This window comes from Vombatus ursinus, unplaced genomic scaffold, assembly GCF_900497805.2.
Source record: "Vombatus ursinus unplaced genomic scaffold, bare-nosed wombat genome assembly UNPS02014793.1, whole genome shotgun sequence".
NCBI lineage: Eukaryota > Metazoa > Chordata > Mammalia > Diprotodontia > Vombatidae > Vombatus > Vombatus ursinus.
The window spans coordinates 13,907,931-13,926,503 of NW_020954571.1; the positions used below are offsets into that span (position 1 = coordinate 13,907,931).

The 18,573-nt window shown below is 43.9% G+C and overlaps 1 protein-coding gene across 4 annotated transcripts in view; it reads left to right on the plus strand.

Moving 5' to 3' along the window:
- Positions 1-13,907, plus strand: part of COL27A1 (collagen type XXVII alpha 1 chain) — a 244,751-nt gene extending 230,844 nt beyond the window's left edge. For 3 of the 4 annotated variants that reach the window (XM_027869712.1, XM_027869714.1, XM_027869715.1), the window contains 6 exons: positions 11-37; positions 2,176-2,241; positions 8,324-8,495; positions 9,486-9,595; positions 11,989-12,207; positions 13,009-13,907. In XM_027869712.1, coding sequence (XP_027725513.1) covers positions 11-37; positions 2,176-2,241; positions 8,324-8,495; positions 9,486-9,595; positions 11,989-12,207; positions 13,009-13,155 — 741 coding nt within the window. In that variant the 3' untranslated portion in view covers positions 13,156-13,907. The remainder of the gene's footprint in view (positions 1-10; positions 38-2,175; positions 2,242-8,323; positions 8,496-9,485; positions 9,596-11,988; positions 12,208-13,008) is intronic. The other variant, XM_027869713.1, reaches the window with a different exon arrangement.
- The last annotated feature ends 4,666 nt before the right edge of the window (positions 13,908-18,573 follow it).

Here is an 18,573-nt window from a genome sequence, read left to right on the forward strand (position 1 = left end):
TTTTTTTCAGGGCCCTCCTGGGATCCCCATCTTATTTGTAAGTTGGGAATTTTTTTTTCTAATCTTACTTGGAAGGAGTTTGGTATAGTAGAAAGAGCACTGAATTTAGCATCAGAAGGCCTCAGTTTAATTACCAGTTCTGCTATTTGCCACGTAGGTGACTCTTGGGCAAGACAGTTCCACTGTCTGGACATCAGCTTCTCCATCTGTAAAATGAGTGTAGTTACCTGCAAGGTCCTGCTGGCTCCAAGTCCTGTGATCCCATTAGCCTGACGGTTGAGGGTTCCCCTTGTTAAGAAACTGGGGAGCCTTTCAAAGTGAACGGAAAGGCTCCTACAGAGCGAATGAGCATGGCTCCTGACACACCACCCTGATTACACCCTTTCTCTCTTTTCAGTCAAAGAATCCCTACTTCCCCTGCCTAGATTTAGACTTTGGTGGTATTGTGGGAAAAGACTGCACTTGTAATGACCTGGGTTGGAATGTCACACTTCTAGAAACCTCGGTTTCTTCTTTTGTAAAATGATGATGATAATATCTATAGTAGAGAGTTGTTTTGATAGTCCAATAATGTAATGTGCTTTGAAAGTTTTAACATGCTTTATGAATGAAAGGGAGTTATCAATATTATTACCAGTCAGATGTGTGCTATTTTAACCACTTGAGAACATTATCACAGTGGCCACAGGAATCTCTGAATGAGGGAGGGAGGGAATGGGTATTTATTAAGCACCCACTAAGTGTCAGGCACTGTGCTAAATTTAAGTACTTTACAAACATTACCTTATTTGATTCTCACAACAACACTGTGCTTTTATTATCTCCATTTTGCAATTGGGGAAACTGAGGCAGATAGGTCAGTGATTTTCGCAGAGTCACACAGCTAGTAAGCGTCTGAGGCTGAATTTGAACTCATCTTCCTGATTCCAGGCCCAAAGCTCTCATCTACTCTACAACCTAGCTAGTGAATCATTACTAAGAAGAAGAAGAAGGATGATGATAAAGAGGATGATGATATCTCAAGACCATTTCTCTCTAACGCCATTGAAAAAGATGAGAAGGGGGCAGCTAGGTGGCGCAGTGGATAGAGCACTGGCCCTGAAGTCAGGAGGACCTGAGTTTAAATCCGGCTTCAGACCAAACACTTGCCACTGGCTAGCTGTGTGACCCTGGGCAAGTCATTTAACCCCAATTGCCTAAAATAAAAAATTTTTTAAAATTAAAAATTAAAAAAAAAGAAAAGGATGAGAAGGAGATAATAATAGTTAACAATGAAATTAAAGTCATGTGGGAATGGGATGGAGTCCCTATCATCTCTGTCATCATTTATGCCACTGAATTTATTTAAAGGATACTTTCAGTGAGCCTTTTGGAGATAAGTTTACAATCTAATACTTTTATTCGACAGTGGGTACAAGCGCTGTACTCACATTCAGGGAGACTGGGTTCAAACCCAGCCTCAGCCACTTGCTCGCTGTGTGACTTTGGACAAGTCATTTAACTTCAGTCTGCCTCAGTTTCCTCAACTGTAAAATGGGGATGATACTAGAGTTGTTGTAAGGATTGCTAGGATAACACGTATAAAGTGCTTTGCACACCACAAAGCACTTGCTAAATGCTAAATCCTTATTTCACTGAGGATTTTTAGGATTATTATTACAGAAAGCAGTTATTTTATCTACTTATGTAATAGCCCACAGAACATCAAATATAAAAGAATAATAGTAGGGTAGTAACTTGTCCCAGAACTGTTTCTATTCAGTCTCAACTGAGCAAGATGACAAGAATTTTACAAGAATAATAATATCAACAACAACAATTCATATTTAATTCTTATAACTCACATAAAATTCTTTAAAGTTTGCAAAGTGCTTTAAATAATTTCATTTAATTTCAGTTAATTAGCTTGTTTTGATCCCAAGAAAAACAAGGCTCATTTAGAACCCACTGTGGACCCCTTTGCCCCACTATCCTGAACATTTAGCAAAATTTATGACCTAAAAGCATTTCCCAGAGACCAAAAAATGTCTTAAGAGCTGACAAAGAAGGAGAGAATTGAGATGAGGGCTCTTCATCCGCACACTAGGAGATGGCAAGGGAAGCTGGGCCGGGGCTGCTCCAGCCTCTATGGCTCAGATGGGTCGGCACCTGAACGCATCTCTCTCTCTTCCACAGCAGCGAGATGACCTCGGCACAGCTTTTCAGACGTGGATGGACTCCAACAGCGCACTTAGGACAGAGGTAGGGTTGACCTAAGTCATGTTGGGTGCACAGCCCTCTGCAGCTGCCTGTTTTCCATACTTGGATTAAAAAAAACCCATAGACTTCCTGGGGCTGTTGGTCCCCTCTGCCTTAAGACCCTTTGACCATCCCTTCTCCAGGAGGAATAATCCTGGCTTCCCTCCATAGGTTTTGGCAAACATGCTAGGAAGAGAAAGTGAGACAACATTGTTGTTCAGTCGTTTTCAGTAGTGTCTGACTCTTCATGACCCCATTTGGGGTTTTCTTGGCAAAGATACTGGAGTGGTTTGCCATTTCCTTCTCCAGCCCATTTGACAGATTAGGAAACTGAGGCAAACAGGGTTAAGTGATTTACCCAGGGTCACACAGCTAGTAAGTGTCTGAGGCCGGATCTGAACTCAAGATGAGTCTTCCTGACTCTAGGCATAGCATGCTAAACACTATGGCACCACCTAGCTGCCCCCATGGCAATGGCATGTGAGCAATATGTAATAGTTCCAAGTATAGTATCCCAGAAGTTAGGAGACTTGAATTTTAGTCCCACATCTACCACTTCATCACTGCATGACTTTAGGCAAATTACTTTCCCTTTCAGGGTCTCAGTTTCCCTCCCTTTCAAAAGATTACATCACTATTTCCCAAACTGTGTTCCTTGGAATCTTCGTATTCTCTCCGCAGTGACTAGAGTTTCCATACTAGGGATATTTTTTGCTTCAAAATATTAAATGTAAAATCATATATCAGAATATTTTTATTTGCAGCCACCTGGGAGGAAATGAAAATTAGTTTTTTAATCTATCTATAGATAGATAGCTTAGATTAGATTCTAAAATTATGTCTTTTATTCTGAGTATATTCCATGCCTTTAGTTTCATGGATTCCATGTAGACCTACCTTTATGGGTTCCATCAGTATAATTCCAACCTCAATATATTCTACAGTCAAATGACTTTGGAAAATGTGATGCCAGATGATCTTTAAGGCTCCACCCAGTGCTAATATTCTGTAATGTTGTGATCTATTATGCACACATACCTGCTCCTTCCCTCACCTTCTCTGGGAGGTCTCTTGGGAATATACTAGCTTGGTAGTTAGAAGATTTGGGCTGCAGTCTTTTCCACCCCCTTTTTACCAGCCAAATATCTTTGGTCTCTTTCTATTACTCCCTGCTCCCACATTTGCCCTCAACTCCTTGTAGCTGAACGTCAGTTAATTCAGAATCCAGACCAGCGTTTGGCAGGAGTAGGCATGGAGTGATTTGGAATCCAAAACAGATCCTCATAAACCCCTCAGGCTAGAGAGTCCTATGGCTGGCCACCTTCTCCCAGAGTCCGCTCATCATTGGAGGGGTGGAGAGGAGTAGAACATGTGCTTCTGTTGCTAGCTCTCTTTCTTTCTTGGGAAAGTATGGTGTTTTCTAGCTTATACAGTACCGGTGTGGCCAAGCCATTAGCCAGAGGAGTGCTGAGCAACATCTGGCTACAGACAGTTTTTAAGAACCTGATTTGGCTAACTTGACACAAGTCACTTCCCTGGGTTTATGACATCATCTGTATAATGGGGATATTAGCCTCTCCTGCCCTATCTGCCTCATTAGATTTTTAAAGTTCGAATGAGATCATGGGTTTGAAGGCTCTTTGAAAAGTATAAAGTACTGTAAGGTCAGAAAACAGTATAATGATTATTACTTACAAAGGATTTGGCCCACAGAAGGAAGGTGCAGGCACTATATTGAGCACTTTTTACAAATATCCCTTTTGATCCTTACAACAATCCTAGGAGCTAGGTGCTATTATTATTCCTATTTTACAGTTGAAATTGAAGCAGACTGAGGTAAAGTGACTTGCCCGGGGTCATACAGCTAATAAGTGTCTGAGGCCAGATTTGAATTCAGGTCTTTCTGACTACAGGCCCAGGGCTCTATCCACTGCACCACCTGGCTGCCCATGTATTACCTATGACTGCCCAAGGAACCCCCTAGCTTACCCTCCTTGTCTGGTGGGTCTCTCTAGTAATGGCTGGAGGGAGGAGAAACAGGTGCCCATCTTGAGCAAAAGCAATAGAACCTTGATGTCTGGAATGATTGGAAGCTACTGTCCCACTGTATCTTGCCCTTCCTTCTCCAGCTCAATTTTTACAGAGGAGGAAACTGAGGCAAACAGAGTCAAGTGACTTGCCCAGGGTCACACAGCTAGTAAGTGTCTGAGGCCAGATTTGAACTAAGGAAAATGAGTCTTCCTGACTCCAGGCCTGGTGCTCTATCCACTGTGCCACCTAGCTGCTTCCTGGACCCCTTCTAACCCATCCCAGAACTGAATAGGAATGCCTCTTCCAGCATCTCTGACAAGGAGATGTTCAGACTCTCCTTGGAGACCTCCTTACAAGGAGCTGAAATCTGCCTTTCTACACCTTCTAGCCATTACTTCTAGTTTAATTTTCTGGGGCCAAGTGGGTAAGTTGAAGCCTCCCTTCAGATAGCCGAAGATTGCTATTAGTACCCCTCATGTCATCTCTGCTCCCAGCTGGACATCACCAGTTCTCTCACCTGATCCTCCTCTGGTATAAACTCCAGCCCCCTCACCATTCCCCAGATTATCTCCAGTGTGTCAACATGACTTAAAATGTGGCACCCAGAATCAAACCCTCTATTACAAATGTGGCTCAACCATGGAAGAGCATGATCACTTTCCTTACGCTGGACGTTGACTCTATCAGTGTGGCCTACGGTTGTGGTAGCCTCTAGGGCTCTTACGCCACACTGCTGCTTACAAAAGTCACGGAACACCATGGTCCCGGAGAATCCAGATTTGTAGATAGGACAGTGACTATATGGTTGGGCACATAAAATGTCTATAACATATCACCAAGGATAACTTGTGTGTAAGAAAAGGTTGAGAGCATCCTGTCTAAGAAATCTAAGATCAGAAGAGGAGGTGGGTCAGCTCACCTAGTAAGAATAGGGGAGAAGAACCCAAGTGATGCACTGGTAACCGTGGAATGTTCACAGACCAAGAAGAAGGCCCCTCGTGCATCACGTGGATGCTCTGTGGATAATTTCTGGGAGAACAAGAACAAGAACACAGGAAGAGAGGAGGCAGATAGAATGTGATCTCTATCATTGAGGAAGGACTCACTTTAACAAAATGATAAGTCAATTGAAGTATTTTGACATACTTGTCACTGTTGAGTGCTTGTAGTTCACTGAAACCCCCAAATCTTTTTCAAGTGAATTCCCTAATCTTGTACTTGTGCAATTTGTTTTATTTTTTTTTCCCAAGTAGGGCTTTACATTTATCCGTATTAAATTTCATCTTATTAGAGCCAACCATTCAAGCCTGTTGAGATTTTGGGGGATACTAAATGTCAGTCAACACATTAGCTATTCCTTCCAGCTTTACGTCATCTGAAGATTTGATAAGGTTTCCATTTATGCCTTCATCTAAATCATTGACAAAAATGTTAAACAGTCCATTATCAAAGGGAGACCCCTGGGACACTCCACCGGAGAGATCCTTCCAAATTGACATCAATACACAAATTCTTTGGATCTTGTCATTCAGTTAGTTCCAAATCTACCTAAATGTACTATCATTGAGCCCACATAGTTGCAGAGAGATCTTGTTAAATACTTTGCTAAAATCCAGATGTACTATATCTATGGCATTACCTTGAACTTACCAGTCTAAAGTAATTCTAGGAAAAAAGCAATGAGGTCAGCATTTTCTGCCCTACAACTTTTGCTCCATCCCTATTGAAAAACAAGAGATTTGTAACAGATATGCAGTCAAGCAAAATAAATTTCTATATTGACCATGTCCAAAAAAGTGTACTGAGCCCAACTCCTCTGTCAGGAGACTTCTTCACTGATCCTTTGGAATCATGGTTGTTTATTGTGTTGGTCAAAGTTCTTAAATCTTTCAAAGTTGTTTGTCTTTACAATAAGTCTATCACATTTGAAGAGCTATATCTTCTTCAAAATACTGATTTATACAGGCTGTCCCCAAAGTCTTTAGCAGCTAAAGCTTAAAACTACACCAAGGCTTTTGGGACAATAATAATAATAATAATAATAATAATAATAAAAATAATAATGATAATTGCCAGGCACTATACTAAGTGCTGTTATTATGTCATTTGATTCTCACTACCAAACTAGGAGATAGATACTATTATTATCCCCATTTTAGAGATGGACAAACTAAGGCAAACTTGCCCAGGCCACACAACTAGTAAGTGTCTGAGGCCAGATTTGAGCTAAGGTTTTCCTCACTGCAGGCCCAGGACTCTATCCACTGTGCCACCTCACTACTTCATTAAAAAAAAAAAGCAGGCTTTGATGAATTTAGCCTTTCCTTATTCCAAAGACATCATTCATATCTTTTGATCATTTGTCTATCGAGAAATGGCTTTTAGTCTAATTTATGTGTGTTAATTCCTAATGTATCTTGGTTATCACAGCCTTGCCAGAAAAACTAAATACAAAGATTTGTTTTCTAAATTGACATCTTTCTTTCTTATCCTAGCTGCATTGATTAAGTTCGTGCAAAAACTTTTCCATTTCATGCAGTCAAAACTATTGATTTTTTTCTTTTGCGATTGCCTCTGTTCCCGTTTGATGAAGAACTCTCCCCTTAGCCATTTCCGGTCTTATTCTCTGCTGATATTATTTTTTGTGCCATGACCCTTAATATTCAGGTCATGTATCTATTTTGAGTTTATTGTGGTATATGATGTAAGACGTTGGATGAAACCTAATTACTATTTTCCAGATTTCCTAGCAGTTCTTGTCAAATAGTTCTTCACTAAGTAATTTATACTCTTGTGTTTATTGAACTGGGTTATTGAGTTTAGTTGTTTCTGATTCTTCCTTTCTAGTCTGTGCTGCTGATCTGCTTTTCTGGTTATTTTTTTTCACCAGGACCAAATAGTTTTGATGATTATGACTTTATAGGATAAGTTGAGGTCTGATACAGTTATTCCCTCTTCATTACTTACTTTCTTTCATTATTTCCCTTGAGTTTCTAGACTTTTAGTTGCTCCAAATGAATTTTGTTATTATTTTGTCTAGCTCTATAAAGTACCCCCTCTTCTACGGTTTTTTCAAAGATCACCAACAACAGCTCAATAATCACATTTCCCAACTCTTTCAGTATCTTGGGATGTAATTAATCTGGGCCTGGTGATGTGAACTCCCTAAGGAAAGAGGGAAGCTCTCTTACCATGTCTTCACTTGGGTTTCAGCTCTATATTGACCATACTCACTCTTTCTTTTCTAGTTTCAAAGATCCTTCTCCTTGCTGGAGAAAAAAAACAAAATAAGTGTTCCTTTCTGTCATTTGTTGACATCACCTCATTGTTCTCATTGCTCCAGGACTGTGTGGAGTTCTGGGCACCACATCTTAGAAGGGATGTTGTCAAGCTATGGTGCTTCCAGAGAACCAAGATGGGGAGGGCGCTGGCACGTGCAGCTTAGAAAGGTTATTAGAATGAACTGGGAAATGTTTAACCTGAAGGAGGGAAGTCTTCGGGGCAATATAATCTCTGCCTTCAAATATCTGAAGGGCTGTCTTGTGGAAGAGTGTTATGCTTGGCCCCAAAAGGCAGAGCTAGGAGCAATAGGCAGATGGATGGAAGGTCCAGAGAGGCATATTTGAGTTCAACACAAAGAATTCCCTAACCGTTCATACTGTCCAACAATGGAATGTATTGCCTCTGGAGCTATTGAGCTCCTTGTTGCTGGAGGGATTTAAGTAGAAGCTGATTACCCACTGGTTTGAGATCTTGGGGAGGAGGTCCATATAATATTTTTTTGTTATTGGAACTGACTTTATTTAATTCTCAAAGGTGGCATAGCATAGTGAATAGAGCAGCAACCTTGGAGTCAGGAAGACCTGGGTTTGAATCCTCCCTCTGAAACATTGCCTGTGTGAGAAGGGGCCAGCCCCCTGATCTCTCTGTTCTCATGGCAGCTCTTTAGGATTCTGGGTTACAAATGCATTGCCAAGCTGCCGTGCATACTTCAGTATTCCTAAGATTCTGTGCCTCTGTTGCTCCAGTCCTCCTTTTCTTGTTTCCCTCCCAGCAGGGCTACTCCCATTCAGACCTCCTGGTGTTGGACCAGGGTGGGGAGATCTTTAAGACCTTACACTACCTCAGCAGCCTCATCCAGAGCATCAAGAAGCCTCTAGGAACCAAGGAGACCCCAGCCCGGATCTGTCGGGACCTCATGAACTGTGAGCAGAAGATGGCCGATGGTAAGGGGCAGGAGCCTGCGTACAACATGCAGCCCTGTTCTCTTCCCTAGCTCCCTCACTGTGGTCAGTGAGATCACAGGGAGACCTACTGATGGGCCTGCTGCTAGAGAGCACCCCATAAACCTGACACTTGGCGGGGAAAGCCCCACCTCGTGACTGTCTCTCCCTGTCTTTTCCTTGTTCTTTTTTTTTCCTCCTCCTCCTCCTTCTCCTCCTTCTTCTTATTTTTCTTCTTTTCTCTCTTCTTTTCCTTCTTCTCCTTTCTATATTCCTCCATCTTCAATGTCTGCTTTTCTCCCTTTCTTATTTCTCCTCTTCATCCCTTTCTCAATTTTCTTCCTCTTTTTTTGGTTGCCTCCCCTGCCCTTGCCTTCCTCTATTTCCTTTGACCTCCTTCCCCTGCTCTCCTCACCTGTTCCCTTCCCTTACTCCTTCTTCTCCTTCTTGCTTTTCTTCCTCCTTCTTTCCTTTTCTACTCCTGCTTCTTATCTTTCCCTTCTCTCTTTTCTCTTCCCCTACACACCTGAGCATTGGTGTTCAGAGACACCAGTGAGTCCTTCGAGTTTATCCCAGTGTGACCTTTTATTCCACACTTGGATCAATGATCCCCAGTGCGTCTCACAATGGAAACCCATGTTTTGATATCATTCAACCAACTACCCTGCCTTCATCTGGCTCCTGGAAGACTGGAGGCACTCTCTGCTTAAGATCTATTTTTGTCGTTTGCAGAGGCTGTACCTACAGATGTTTCCAGAAGGAACAAAATGATAACCTTATGCCTCTGGCAACAGCTGGCCCCATTCTTTGACCTAGCCCAGACATTTGAGGTTTCTTCCCCTATCCCTGCACACCAGCAACACCAGTCTTAGGAGCTTTCCTTCCTTTGAATAAAGGGAGGAGAGCTTCTAGGAGCTGAGGCTCCCAAAGTCCCCTCTGACTCTCTATTGTGCCCTTCCCCACTCTCACCCCTGATGCCATCGCATCCCATAGGTACATACTGGATCGACCCAAACCTTGGCTGTTCTTCAGACACCATTGAAGTCACCTGTAATTTTACCAAAGGTGGACAGACATGTCTCCGGCCCATCATTGCTTCAAAGGTATGAACCGAGTGGAGGTGATGACCCCCTCCTTCCCCTCTTTCTCAGGATAGCTTGACCCAAAGAACATAGCACTAAGACCATGTCTCCACCAGAATGTAGCTTCCTTCCCTGCCTCTGGACGGTAGTGACTCAGCTTGGCCTTCCACAAGCCTGGAAGTCAGGAGTCGTAGGACCATCGAATTTAGAACTAGAAGAGCCATAGTGGGCATCCAGTCCAGCCCTCTTACTTTACAGAGAAGGAAACTGAGCCAGGAGAGACGAAGTAACTTGCTTAAGATCACAGAGGTTGTAGATTGCAGAGCTGGGGTTTGAACTCAGGCCTTATCCAGTGTACTGTTCACCATACCATGGCTATGAGAGGCCTTCGTTCTAGTCTTGGCTCCATTAGTAACTGGCTATCATGAATTGGACGAATCATTTGTCCTCCTGGCCTGCTGGCCTCCTCCTCTCTTCTTCCCAAGATAAACAGCACCCTATGGGAAGGGGCTACCCAAATTCTGGAGGGGAAGTCCCCACTGAACCTCAGAGGGGCCGTAACAAATCATTTGTGCTCTTTGTACCTCAGATTGGATCTTTTGGGAAGGAGGAGATCTGTGGTTCTCAAATTCTTTGGGTTCCCTGCAGAAAGATGTGATTTTTCTCAGAAACTTATCAGGGTAGCTAAGTTTGGGCATAGTCCTTCTGTTCTTTCGCTCAGGCTGCCTGAAAGGAAGAGGGTAGGTACTGGATTCAGTAGCCCCAAATGGCGATGGGCCTCAGTTGCCACAACTACCCAGTAACCATAGACAGGCCATGGAGGGTCAGGCAGGGGAAGCTGGCTTTCTCCTCATTAACACCTAGAACTAAGAATCTTCCTACTTCTGGCCTTTGAAATCTCCCTTGCCCTGCCTTCTGCTCCCCAGGGAACCTCACCCATTTAAAAAATAGGCCTTTTTCCACCTCTTTGGTCTAGCCCTGAAGATCCCCCTCCCCACAAAAGGGACTGTTCTTACAGCCTCACTCCTATACCACTCAGGACTTAGAAGTACCATTCCTGAATCCTTCACCATGAAAGCCACTAGGTGGTGTTGTGGATAAAATGTTCAACTTGGAGTCAGGAAGACTTGAGTTTGAATGCTGCCTCAGGAAGTTATTAGCTATATCATTACCCTGGGCAAGACTTACCTCTTTCAGTCTCAGTTTCCTCATCTGTAAAATGGGGATCCATAAAGCACCTACCTCATAGTGTGGTTGTGAAGATAAAAGAAGAAAACCTGCATAAAAACCTTTGCAAGCCTCAAAGCACTATATGAATGTTAGCCATAATAGTAGTAATTATAATTACTACTATTATTAAGGCTGTCACTGAGGTGAGGGGACATCTGGGGGAGTAATTCACTCCAAATCACAGTTCCTTTCTGATTTGCTGCCAACTCCCTTCCCTGCACTCACCAGATCTCTAATGCCATTGGGTATAGCTCCTTACCATTCACTGTCCTGGGCCAGAGTCCAATTGTAGACCTCCTTTGATGATCCCAGCCCCCACAGTGCTATTAGTATATCAGTTGGTACATGCAGTTTTAGGTGGAAGGTCATAGGATTTTTCATAGAAAGCCTTGGGTTCCCTGAACTGGGATCTGTCTGCACAGAGAAGGGAGTAGGAAGGGCAGGCAGACAAGTTATGTGGCTAAGTCCTTGTCAAGGACAGGGAGGGTTATAAGTCTTTTTGGGTGGGTGCAAGAAAAAGATCTATTTTGAAAATGGTCCATTAGCAGGGGTCCCTACTGAGATCAGGTTATTGTGAGGGGCCCTGGGGAACAACAGATGGAGGGAGTGAAGGGGAGGTTCTGTAGACCTTAGAGATCACCTGACCCTATTCCCCCATTTTACAGGTGAAGAAACTCAGAGAGGTTCAGTGATTTGCCCAGGGTCACCCAGAGAGTTTGTACCAGAATGGGGACTAGAAACCAGGTCTTTGTACTGCCAGATCAGAGTTCTCTCCACTCTACCCCATGTCTCTGGTGCTGTAAACGAGGGCTTTGTCGTCATCTTTATAACAGAACAGTCCATTATCGTTTTATTTTACTGATTGGAAAATCTGAGTTCTGTGAAACCCCAGTGACTGGACCCAATATCATATAGCTAAAAGTGTGAATCCTGAGCCTTGAACTGTGAGCCCCTGGGTGTTTAGTCTTCTGTATTCCCTGGGCTGTTGTGGGAAGTAATTTGACCACCAAGGCCCTGCTTAGGAAAGGAGTGGGCATTGGGGCTGTCCAAGACACATGATAGGCGTTTGTTCAATTGGGAGGCAGTGTGGCACGTTGGAAAACAAAATGAATGTGAAGTAAACCCTCATTCACATCCAGTGGTCATTACTTTTCTGGCCCTGTTGTTCCCCTGCTCCCTTCCAGGTGGACTTTGCCGTTGGTCGGGTCCAGATGAATTTCCTTCACCTGCTGAGCTCTGAGGTGATCCAGCACATCACCATCCACTGCCTCAACATGTCCGTATGGCAGGAAGGGACAGGCCAGGTGTCCCCTAAACAAGCCGTGCGCTTCCGAGCCTGGAATGGGCAGATCTTTGAAGCTGGGGGCCAGTTTGAGCCAGAGGTGTCCTCAGATGATTGCAAGGTAAGGAATTAGCTCCTCTGAGCCTTGTATATTGATGTTCAGTCATTTTCAATCATGTCCAACTCTTGGTGACTCCATTTGGGGTTTTCTTGGCAGAGATACTGGAGTGGTTTGCCATTTCCTTCTCCAGCTCATTTTACAGATGAGGAAACTGAGGTAAACAGGGTTAAGTGACTTGCCCAGGGTCACACAGCTAATAAGTGTCTGAGCCCAGATTTGAACTCAGGAAGATGAGTCTTCCTGATTGCAGGCCTGGCATTCTATCCACTCTGCCACCTAGCTGCGCATTAGCCTTGTACCTAGTCTGTTACAAGGGTGGGGAACCTGCGGCCTCGAGGCCACATGTGGCCCTCTAGGTCCTCAAGTGTGGCCCTTTCACTGAAGTTTGGGGTCAGTCAAAGGGCCATACTTGAGGACCTAGAGGGCCACATGTGGCCTCGAGGCTGCAGGTTCCCCATCCCTGATAGAAAATGCAACCCTTTTTTCAGGAGAGAGTGAGAAAGGTATGCGCTCCATTCATTTTATCAACTGTTGGGACATCCCTCCTAAGGGGAGGGTTGGGCTGGTGGAAGAGACCATGAATCCAGTTTGTGAAGCTGACTGGAGGAGTCCACATTTCTCTCTCTTTTGCTGACACCACTCTGGACCTCTTTGCTTATTCCCTGCCCCAAGCATTCTTGCTTCTCTCCAGACCTGTCTTTAGAAATTTGGGAAGGAGTGTAGGTTATCCTCATCTGTGGAGTCTCACTAATGGCTTTTCATTACCCAAAACCTGATTAGTCCTTTCCTCCTGGTCCCCAGGTTCAAGATGGCCGCTGGCACCAGACACTGTTCACTTTCCGGACGCAAGATCCCCATCAGCTGCCCATAGTCAGTGTCTACAACCTCCCACCAGCTACCCCTGGGAAGCAATACCGCCTGGAAGTTGGACCTGCGTGTTTCCTCTGAACTATGACCTCCATGCCACTCCATGTCATTCCAGGACTCTGTGGATCCACGACATGGGGAGGATGAACATGGAGGAGGGAGTGTCCAACCCTCTTCTGCAGAGGCAGCTGGGCCAGGGGAAGGAAGAGGAGGAGGTGCCCACACCCTCTCCATCTCCAAAGTGGGCTGAGTGCCCACTGATACACACTCCACCCCTGCCTGGGGAAGGCCCATGACCCTAGGACAGGTCATGCTTGTCACCTGCAGGGTGGAGGCATGTGTGGGGCATCAGGGGAAGGGATGGCCCTGGGATAGGCTGTCCTGGGGTTAGCCCTAGCCAGTAGCTATGAGGATGAAGGTGTGAGGCCCGCCCCAAGCCATCCCATCTCCATCCATCAACCAAAGAACCATCCAAAAGTGGTGACAGCCACAACCCAACCCGCATTCCCCTATTTCTCTGTTACCAAGTCTCCATGTCTCCCAGACCTTTGCCTCCCCAGTTCTCTGCCAGGCAGGGAGAGAGGGACTAAATAATTCAGGCTCCCCAGTAGCTTTAGAAAAGGGTTGGGTAATCTTTCCCTTCACTCCCTGCCAGGAAGCTTTTGATGTGCAATATTAGAAAAGATGGATGAAACAGGAAAAAAGTATAAATATATATATATTTTTATTTAAACGAAGAAATAGGAAATTACTGCTCTTTCCCCATAGGTGGCCACCTAATGTCCCACAATGGGAAGGGAGAGTGGGGGGAAGAAAGAGAGCAAAAGGGAAAGGCGGGGAGGGTAGGGAAAGAAAGAAAGGGCACTACAAATGATCAAGTGGAAAGATCTTAGGGGCCAGGGTGAACACGTTTGCTACCTCCCACTGTGAACTCGCTGGTGCTCAAAAATCATGTTGTATTGTATGTGATTTTTTTTTTTAAAAAGACACATCCTATTTAAGGTTCTGAAGGTGCTATTCCTTTAGTGGCAGACTCTGAAGAAGCTATCCGATGTGGTAAAATGCCCACATCTGCTTCTCTCCCCAAACAAAATGACAGAGGTTTGGGGAATGCCTTTTCTCCCTTTTTCTTCAGCTAGTCTGCAAAAGAAAAGAAACCAAAAACCAAAAAAAAATTTTTTTAAACAACCCAAAAAACCCCCAAACCTACCAGCAGTAGAGATCTACCTTTTAACTTAAGTATGTGGAAGTATTTTAAAGGGACATGCTCTCCTCTTAGGGTGGCAGGGATGGAAGGGACCTCAGTTGTTAAGCACCAGGGCCTGGAAGGGAGATAAGAACTGACCCGTCTTCTCCTGTGGGAGAGTGGGAAGTGCCCGCTCAGTCCAGCTCCATCCCTGGACACTGAACAGATGTTGGCAAAAGCCCTGCCGGTTAGGGGCTGGGCTTCGGAGACTGAATGGGAAATCTTAAGGGCTGTCTTTCTGTGCTGTCTGACAGACCACTCCCAGGGTGCCTCCCTCTACCTACCTTCGGCACCCTTTCGAACCCCAGCAGTCCAGCATCACTCTGGGAGCTTTGTCCTTTCAAGAGTTGTGTGTGTTTTATTGTGTTGTCGTGTTTTTTTTTTTAATTGTCACTGTTAAGTTTTGTAGAAATCTTACGTCGCTATTCTCTATGTGTAAATTTGGAATGAACAAAAAGAGGATAATTATGGTAACCATGGAAGTCTCTATAAGGGTAACATTATTACTGTAAGCCAAGCTGTACTATATTGGAAAAAGCTTCACTGCTTGGGTGGTTGGCATTTTTGTGTTTCAAGGTTATTTTGAATATGGGATTCTTTTGTAGAAAGGGAAGATTATATGTGAAAGTCTTTATTTGTGTATATTGGGAGAGGGCATTGTCTCTCTTTGGGGTTTAAATCTGATTTTTTTTAATACCTCACCCTGCCCTACTTCTGCCCCTTTCCCTCTGGTCCCTCCCAGAACCCTTGCCCTCCTCACCTTTGCCTGGCCTAAACCCTGCCTGTACACCTCAGCACCACCCTGCCCTCTCCCTTCCATCCCACCCCCCACCCCCACCCCAGCCACATCTTTCCTGAAGCAGGTGCATTTCATCAATTACTGTAGCCAAGTGACCAGGGGCTGGCTCCTCCCCAACCTCTGGATTTCCTCCTCTAGTCCTGTTCATGGTCTTTCGTCTGTCTTTCCAGGTTTTGTCCATTTTTCCAGTCTGTGTTCTTTCCAGATGTTTTTGTGTTAAGACCCTATTTTGTTTTCTCCCTCCTGGACTTTCAATAAATATTTAAAGCTGAGGCAATGAAACTGCATGGCTGTGGTTGACCTGCTTCTTTGTCTGGGCTCTCTCTCATTTGTTTAGCAGTTGTACATTAAGCACTTATCGTGGGCCAGGCTGTGGACCAGGCACTGTATATCTTAAGACAGAAGCAAAAAGTTCCTGGCCCTAAGGGGCTTGTGTTCTATTATAGGTAAACCACACACACATGAATAAACACATTCTTCTTCCTGCTGATATATTTTCCTTTTGCACATATATTTTCGTTCACAATTCTGAGATGTTAGGGAGCAATGCCAATCACCCAACCTGAAATAATTGTAATCTCACTTATTCATATGCAAACTCTCTTTTGTATATGTAAGATTGGGGAGGACTGCAAAGAAATGGGTTTCTGAAGTAGGGTCATTTCCAGACACCAAAGTAGGAGGGACATTATATTATGAGGTTCAACAAATAGTCACCCAGAGGATGGCAGTGCACATGCAGTCCACATGGGTTGGAGAGATGGGCTTTTATACATAGGGGTGATGAAGCAATGATTTGGGGGCGGAGCCAAGATGGCAGAGTGAAAGCAGTGACTTGCTTGAGCTCTCCCCCAAAGCCCTCTAAATACCTGTTAAAAAATGGCTCTAAACAAATTCTAAAGCAGCAGAACCCACAAAAAGACAGGGTGAAACAAATTTCCAGCCCAAGACAACCTGGATGGTTGATCAGAAAGATTTATCGTGCCAGGTGGGGAGAGGAGCACAGTTCGGCATGGGCATGCAAGCCACAGCGACCCTGGAGCAGGCTTCAGAGGTCTGAATCGCGGGCAGCTGTGGTGGTTTCCAGACTTCTCAACCCAGGAACTCCAAAGACAACTTAGAAGGTCAGTGGGAAAAGTCTGTGACTGCAGTGAGAGAAGAAGCTGCGTCTCAGCCACGAGTACCAAGCATGGGCTGAGGCTGCCTCCTGAGCTTCCAGCCCACAGACTGAGGGGGAATTGAGTGGCTGATTAGAGGGGGATTGCAGGGATCTCTTTGTCAGTGCTGAGGCAGGAATCTCTTGCTTTGCCTGTGCTTGGATCTGGGTCACAGTTCTGAGGGGCAGTCCTGGGGTGAGGAGGAGCACTGGCGTGGAGGAGCTTGTAGTGGCGGTAGAGAGGAAACACCTCGCCCCTTATCACAGCACCTTGGAAGAACTGACACTTTTCAGGTCCCTAGAAGTATCTCTGAAAACAGTTGTACAAACCCCTGAAGCTTGGGACAGTACATTCTCCACATTGGAAGCAGACTCTTACCTTAACAAAGAGTTTAAAACTTAAGTAATTGGCCAGGATCATGAGTAAGCAGCGCAAAAAGAGTCAGACTATATATATTATCTTACTTTGGTGACAAAGAAGATCAAAACATACAACCAGAAGAAGACAACAAAGTCGAAGTGCCTACACCCAAAGCCTCCAAGAAAAATATGAATCAATGCCAGGCCTTGGCAGAGCTCAAAAGGGATTTTGAGAAGCAAGTAAGAGAAGTAGAGGAAAAACTGGGAAGAGAAATAAGAGAGATGCAAGAAAATCATGAAAAACAAGTCAATAGCTTGCCAAAGGAGACCCAAAAAAGTACTGAAGAAAATAACACCTTAAAAAATAGCCTAACCCAAATGGCAAAAGAGGTCCGAAAAGCCAATGAGGAGAAGAATGCCCTAAAGAGCAAAATTGGCCAAATGGAAAAGGAAATCCAAAAGATTACTGAAGAAAATACTTGCTTAAAAATTAGAATAGAGCAATTGGAAGTTAGTGACTATGAGAAATCGAGACATTGGAAAACAAATCCAAAAGAAAGAAAAATTAGAAAATAGTGTGAAATATCTCATTGGAAAAACAAGTGACCTGGAAAATAGATCCAGGAGAGAGAATTTAAAAATTATTGGACTATCTGAAAGCCATGATCAAAAAAAGAGCCTAGATATCATCTTTCAAGAAATTATCAAGGAAAACTGCCCTGATATTTTAGAACCAGAGGACAAAATAGAAATTGAAAGAATCCACCCATCTCCTCCTGAAAAAGATCCCCAGAGGAAAACTCCTAGGAATATTGTAGCCAAATTCCAGAGTTCCCAGGTCAAGGAGAAAATATGACAATCAGCCAGAAGGAAACAGTTCAAGTATTGTGGAAACACAATCAGGATAACAAGATTTAGCAGCTTCTATATTAAGGGACCACAGGGCATGGAATATAATATTCCGGAGGGCAAAGGAGATAGGATTACAACCAAGAATCACCTACCCAGCAAAACTGAGTATAATCCTTCAGGAGAAAAAATGGACATTCAGTGACATAGAGGACTTTCAAGCTTTCTTGATGAAAAGACCAGAGCTGAATAGAAAATTTGACTTTCAAATACAAGACTCAAGTGGAACATGAAAAGGTAAACAGGAAAGAGAAAATCATAAGAGACTTATTAAGGTTGAACTGTTTACATTCCTGCATGGAAAGATGATATTTGTAACTCATGAAACCTTTGTCATTATTAGGGTAGTTGGAGGGAAAAAATTATATGTATGTAGATAGATAGATAGATAGATAGATAGAGGGCACAGGGTGAGTTGAAGATGAAGGGGTCATATCTGGAGAATAAAATTAAGGGATGAGAGAGGATTATACCAGGAGAAGGAGAAAGGGAGAGGTAGAACAGGGTAAACCATTTCACAAAAAAAAAAAACAAACAAAAGAAAAGGCTCTTACAGTGGAGGGGAAATGGGGAAAGTGAGAGGAAATAAGTGAATCTTATTCTCATAGAATTTGACTTAAGGAGGGAATAACATACACACTCAATTGGGTATGGAAATCTGTCTTACCCTGCAGGAAAATAGGGGGAGAAGGGGACAAGAGAGCAGGGGAATGATAGAGAGAGGGCGGATTGGGAAAGGGGGTAATGAGAAGCAAACACTTCTGAGGAGGGACAAGGTCAAAAGAAAGAATAGAATAAATGGAAGAGTGGGGTAGATTAAGGGAAATAGAGTTAGTTTTTCACAGCATGTCTACTATGGAAGTATTTTTTATGACTGCACATGTATAACCTATATTGAGTTGTGTGTGGGACAGCGATGACCCTTACCCAAATTAATTCAGAGGCTTCTCCAGGTAGAAAAGAGAAAGGATTTTATTTTGATCTTGAGAAAGGGTGACTCACACCAAAAGGCAGTTCGATGCAAGACTG